A 6,579-nucleotide genomic window follows, 5' to 3' on the forward strand; every position below is an offset into this window, starting at 1 on the left:
CTGAGGCTCAAACCAGTGACCTTCTTGCTGTGAGATGATTGTGCTACCCACTGCGCCACCATGCTATCCAGCGTGCGTTTTACAATCCTTAAATTGTATTAAATGTCCAAAACTTAAAATAAATGTTATTTGTTTGAAAACACTGAAAAATTTTGATTTATTACAAGCACCACAGATCTCTTTATATCCCTCAGTGTGAGCCGTCAGAATTTAATGTTAGCAGTCGATGATGTGTGCAGAGTTCCCACGCTTTTTAAAAGTACATGAATTACAGACATATTAATTCAAGGCCAGGAAAGTACTTTAAAACAAACAGAGGTCCTTGAAAGTGCTTGAGTTACAAATTGATGTTGTTATTTCAACAATTGTACTTTCAAAGACAGAAAACTTTTTAATTAAAAAAATCTTAAATCTAAAAACTATGACAAATTCTTTCAGAAGCCACATTTGATTATTGCCGGTATAGAATTCAACTAGTTGTGAAATATGAAGTACAGGAAGGACTTTCACAGTGCACATATGCTGAGGGTGCTCCGTTTAAAATTATTAGTGATTTAAAAAGTCCTTGAATATGGTGTCCTTGAAAGAGTGCGAACCCAGCGTGCATACTTAACGTTCTAATCACACTGGTGTGATCGTATGTGTGAAAGGGTTAAGTTCACTTCAAAATGGCTTTCTTGATTTGTTTTCCCTCCAGTTCTGTAATCGGATCACCATATGCACTATATACATCTAATGGGTCACTATACAGTAGCCTTCTGGCTTACTTAGTTGGATAAATCGTTAAGACCACATAGACTTTGGCTGGATGATGGCACCATGATCTTCCGTGGAGCTAAATTACAGCTATATTGCATCCTTAAACACTGACACTAGTGAACTGAACTGAATCAACAGAAACAGTAGTATATCACTGCTTGTTTTATTGATGTGGGGCTCATCTTGTCACTTTACTTAAAGGGGTGTTTATGAGACTGTCATGAAATATGCTATAATCATGACATAATGAATGATATTTTAGGCATAAGTGTCATTACCTAAGTAATATCAATTTAAATGCAAAGGTGACATTTACTCTTATTATTTACTAATTATTTTTGAGCTGAATCAACAAAATGCTTTGTTTTCTGGGGAAAACATGAAGGAATTGTGTGGAAATTTTAGCAGTGTTTTTTTAGATGTCCTTGTCATGACAACTTGACACTATCAAGACAACATAACATTGTCATAAATCCATCATAAACATGATTATCATAAGGGTGTTATAATTGTGTCATGAATTTGTGTCATTAATGTTTTTTTTTCCTCAGCTACATTGGTACAAATCAAATTTGTCATTAAAATGTCATTAAATACCATTAAATATTAATGACACTGAAATACTATTGTAATATTATTATGTATATATGGATATAAATGTTAATATTAAATATTAATGATGCTTATGAAATTATTTGACATAGTATTGACACTTTTAATGAGACAATGACAACATGAAAACAGTGATCAGGGAAATCTTTGCATATAAAATGACAAAACAGAGTAAATTACACTTAATGGCAGTTGGCATAAGCAAGTATAAAATCTTTCATATCTATAATATGTATCATGTCAAGAATATAAATGTCTTATGAACACCCCTTCAACTAAATTGTTACCACACATTCAAGATAATTTAAAAAATTTGAAAATTTGTCACATTAAACAAGTTTCATTTGTACAACTCAGCAACTTCTGTTTGAAAAGCGTTGTGAAAAAAATCTCATACCTGTGTTTGACTTCAACCTTTCACTAGACACCGTCTGTCCAATTAGATCATACTGTAGCAGACTGGAGCTCTCCTGTGGAACTTCCACCGAAAATAGCGGTCCTTTCTTCCACGTGTAAACAATCTCACTCATTGGGTAGGCATCTATATCAGACACAAATCAAAACTCAAGTCAGTCATATCAGTAAATGCTTTTAAAAGGGGTGTAAATGTGCCTCTTTATCCAACTCTGGCTTATTCTGAAAACGTACCACTATATACATTTCTGGAGAGCGCATTTTCTGCATTATTTGTTTTCGCGAATCCACCAGAGGCCATTGTGTACGTTTTTTGTGATCTCAAATTTCTCTTGTGAGTGCCATTCGCGTCTGATGTTCTAGCGTGAATCTGCTGTCGACTGACTGACTGACCTATAACCTGACCCCCGCTCCTCCTTCCCTGAACCCAACCAATAGTGTATTCAAATGCACCGATTGACCTGCCCACCCTTTTCCCCCAAACACAACCCACAGTTTTAAAAAGCAATCCAGAAAAAGAAAAGCCCTAACAGCAGCCTGATTTTTACCACATTGTCACCCTGTTATTTACTTATTTTTTGGCTTCTGTTTTTGTCTTACCCCTTTATGGAATCATTCTTCGCTGGACTCGAACCCTGTCATCGGGGTCAACTCCTCTCTGCGTCTAATGTCCGCTGACGTACATGGCGAGCTACTGGACAAACTGGTAACAGCGGGAAACCTATCCATATGGAGGTAAGCGGTGGGCTAGTAAGCACGAAAAAGCAATGGCGTCATACCGCCATACGTATTTTTAGCTATATATTGGGACCTCCAGAAATGTATATAGGGCTACGTTTTCAGAATGAACCTATGTTGGTTTTATCCCACTTACAGCTGCCAAATTTCAAAGGGCATGAATGTCCGTCCATTGGGAAATTGATCAATCGCATGGGGCACTCAGCGTTGATGGTTAACCTGGAAATATCACAAGAATCACCTTTAATTTATGTGAAATAACAGAGCATTTTAAACTCTACAGTGGGTTTCAAAGAGCCATCTTTTTTTATTTTTTGCACTTAATATGTGTAGACTGCAAAAAATGCTATTGTCTTGAGTTTTTTTGTGTTGTTTCTTGTTCAAATGTCTAACAATTCTTACATTTAAGAGCATTTTCAAAACAAGCAAAATATATTGTCTTGTTTTTGGAAGTTCATTCATTCATTCTTAGTCCCTTTATTTATCCGGAGTCGCCACAGTGGAATAAACCGCCAACTTATCCAGCACGTTTTTACGCAGCGGATGCCCTTCCAGCCACAACCCATCTCTGGGAAACATCCACACACACACATTCACACACACAATCATACACTACGGACAAATAAGCCTACCCAATTCACCTGTACCGCATGTCTTTGGACTATGGGGGAAAATGGAGCACCCAAGGAAACCCACGCGAATGCAGGGAGAACATACAAACTCCACACAGAAACGACAACTGAGCCAGGGCTCGAACCAGCGACCTTCTTGCTGTGAGGCGACAGCACTACCTGCTGCGCCACTGTGTCGCCGTTTTCAGAAGTCCAATCGAAGTAAGCTTTTCTTTTAACTAACTAATCTGTCAGGGTGGTAGACAAAGTAATGTTATTCCAAAGTAATGAATTGGCTTGTTTTAAGGAAAAACCCACCTAATTTTGATTTCTTGATTGGATTAATTCTTCTTGATTTTACAATTTTTAGATATTTAGACTAGAAAACTCTAGATATGAAACGTTTTTTTTGTTGTTGTTGCAATGTGTGTTTATTCTAGAATATACAGTATTTAATATACATTAAAATACAGTTAAAGTCAAAATTATTAGCCCTCCTGAATTATTAGCCCCTCCCCCAGTATATTTTCCCTCAATGTCTGTTTTTTCAAGACATTTTTAAATATAATAGTTTTAATAACTAATTTCTATTTAATAACTGATTTATTTTATCTTTGCCATGATGACAGTACATAATGTTCAACTTCTTTTTAAGATACTAGTATTCAGCTTAAAGTAATATGTAAAGGCTTAACTACGCTAAGTGATTTGTTCCGTAGACAATCATAATAAAAATAAAGGGGCTAATAATATTGACCTTAAAATTGTTTAAAAAAAAAAACAACTGCTTTTATTGTGACCGAATTAAAACAAATAAGACTTTCTCCAGTGGAAAAAAATATTATAGAAAATACTGTGGAAAAATTCCTTGGTCTGTTAAACATCATTTGGGTAATATTTGAAATTGAAATTTGTAATATTTGAAATTTACAGGAGAGCTAATTATTCTGACTTAAACTGAATATATAAAATAAATATATATTGTAGACTGGTAAATGACGTGTTTCTACTGCAGTTATAAAGAGCAAGTGCACAGTCCATTTTTGACTTGGAGAGCAAATGTTTTGGCAGGCGGGTTACCTCATGGTGTACAGAATAGTTCCGTTCTGCATGATGCGGAACAGCTTGTTGGGAGTGGTCATGTTGTGTGAAATCGAACGTTTGCCATTTCGGAAGAAAGTGTCCGGCGTCCAGATCTTGCTGACCATTAGATTGTTCAGACGCAGGATCTCAATGGGGCCCTCAAATTTCAGCCGGTCATCTATCCACGTTTGCCGGAAAAACACATCCATCGTGTATTCCTAAGAAACGTTTGATTGATCCTTTAAGGGTTTTATGAGATACACACATGCACTGTCATTTAGTTTTAGGAACAAAACTAAGATTACTGGAGTATATTTTACAATGCACTTAATATGAAATTAAATATTTGCACTTTAAAATGTCATGCATTTGCGATGTTACCTGCAGTTTCTTTATAATTGTGAATTTATGAGGAATTTTTTAGAGGAAATTGTTCTTGTACATTGCAAAAAAAATTATTATTTGTCTCGTTTCTAATCCAAATATTCTAAAATTCTTAAATCTAGAAGCATTTTTAAGACAAGCAACATATATTGTCTTGTTTTAGGAAATAATATGCCAAAATTGAGTGAGTTTTTCCTTAAAACAAGCAAAATAATATGCCAATGGGGTAAGTTAAAGTAATCTATTGTTAAAAGAAAAAACAAGATTATACTACTTACCTCATTGGCAGATTATTTAGCCTTTTTTTAAAGGAAAAACACTTAATTTTGACATATTATTTCTGAAAACTCAACAATATCATTTGCTTGTCTAGAAAATGCTTCCTGATTTAAGCATTTTTAGACATTTGGACTAGAAACAAGACATTTTTTTCTAAATGTGAATTTAAGAGACATTTTTAAGGTGTAAATTGTTTCTGTATATCTTTCACGACTGTAGTTTTGGAAAAGACACAAATCTCAATTATCACATGGCGAAATATGTAAACGGCAACCCACAATTATTCTGTATGAGCGAACACATCAGCAAAGTGTCATCGGTTATGTTTTCTGATCCAGGTTGGTATGCATTCACTCAGGAGAGGTATATTTTTATCTCCCCCCCCCACTAATCTTGGCAGAGACTTATCTATACTGTCTTTCAAATTGTCACAGTGTATCACATGGCAAGCGAGGTGGCTTTGGACACTCTAGAAAAACAGTGTAGAGTGCAACAGAGGAAAGAAAGCTGAGCCGGGACCCTCACTGTCAGGGATTGTCAACCAGATTAAAATCCCTAAGCTGCTATAATGACATCCTGCCCAAATGTCAGAATAATGAAGCCAAGCCAACGCTACTAGAGGCTAGTGGGCATAGAAAACATGCAGTTACAATGGATTTGTGTTTATGTTTGCATGTATAGATATAATGGTTTTAAATCACATACCATTTCCACATCAGAAACTGGACCGAAGCTGGTGACAAAGATGTCTGTTTTAACCTCTGTGACAGGACCTGAAGTATATAAAAAGGATATAAATAAATACAAAATAAGAAAGAAATTCGTCTTCTCAGTTTACTAATTAACACTATTCACCATTAAAAAAGTCAAAAAAGGCAGTTTCTCAAGTCCAGAACTAATTACATAAACTTTAAAGATCCTTTGTTTATTTTTAAGATGCCATTTTAAAGATTAAACTCCCTAAAGTTAAAACATCAATACACTAAGTGGTTCCAGCAGTTGCCTACCTCCAAATCCAGGTCGGAGTCTGTTGTCATATCCATCCAATAATCTATCCAAAATGCGCGTGATGTTATCCAAATATATCCTTGTTTCGGTTGGCGGATTTGCCACCACCTGTCCAACACTGTAAACAAACCAAAAACTCAATTTCTATTTTGTTCTTCCTCAAGCAAAGCAGAAAAACAAACACACACGCGCGAAGAAGTGAAATAAAATAACCACTTTCTACTCACCAAGATAGGAAAAGGCATGTGCGTACCCAAGCCATGCTTTGCGCGCACTCTCTATCCAAGTGTCCCCTTGTCAACTAGTGTTAGTTGTACATCCCATAATTTATGTGTGCGAAAGGAGCTGGTGTAATCGCAAGGCTTGTGTGCGTAAATCCTGAAGCTTTTTTTTTTAATGCGTGTATTCTTGCTGGAGTTCCTCAGTGGGGTTGCGCTTCTTCTGACTCACTGATGGAAAACTAAAGTGCTTTCAAAGAGGCGGAGTACTGTGGAACCAAAGGAGTTTGACAATGATCGAATAAAGCATTATGAGAGATTAGAGGACAAAGATAGTTTTGTCAGGGAATTGAAGGTTTTGGTCAAACCGCAAACTGCTCTTCCGGTCGACTTGACATGATTATTATTGTTCTGCCATTTTGTCTGCTCTTGCGAACTTTGATTATTAGTTAATAAACATTTAAATACTCCTA

The 6,579-nt window shown here is 35.9% G+C and overlaps 2 protein-coding genes across 4 annotated transcripts in view; one reads left to right on the forward strand and one right to left on the reverse strand.

The window, feature by feature from the left end:
- gabra6b (gamma-aminobutyric acid type A receptor subunit alpha6b) overlaps positions 1 to 6,350 on the reverse strand; it is a 53,621-nt gene extending 47,271 nt beyond the window's left edge. The window contains exons 1-6 of one of the 2 annotated variants that reach the window (XM_002667357.8): positions 6,116 to 6,350; positions 5,888 to 6,006; positions 5,586 to 5,653; positions 4,215 to 4,435; positions 2,660 to 2,742; positions 1,769 to 1,912 (exon numbers count right to left, since the gene is read on the reverse strand). In XM_002667357.8, coding sequence (XP_002667403.3) covers positions 1,769 to 1,912; positions 2,660 to 2,742; positions 4,215 to 4,435; positions 5,586 to 5,653; positions 5,888 to 6,006; positions 6,116 to 6,150 — 670 coding nt within the window. In that variant the 5' untranslated portion in view covers positions 6,151 to 6,350. The remainder of the gene's footprint in view (positions 1 to 1,768; positions 1,913 to 2,659; positions 2,743 to 4,214; positions 4,436 to 5,585; positions 5,654 to 5,887; positions 6,007 to 6,115) is intronic. The other variant, XM_073935509.1, reaches the window with a different exon arrangement.
- The window catches only part of sh3pxd2b (SH3 and PX domains 2B), an 897,647-nt gene that overhangs the window by 233,148 nt on the left and 657,920 nt on the right, over positions 1 to 6,579 (forward strand). The gene's annotated exons all lie outside the window — the stretch shown is intronic.

This window comes from Danio rerio, chromosome 21 (assembly GCF_049306965.1).
Source record: "Danio rerio strain Tuebingen ecotype United States chromosome 21, GRCz12tu, whole genome shotgun sequence".
Taxonomy (NCBI): Eukaryota; Metazoa; Chordata; class Actinopteri; order Cypriniformes; family Danionidae; genus Danio; species Danio rerio.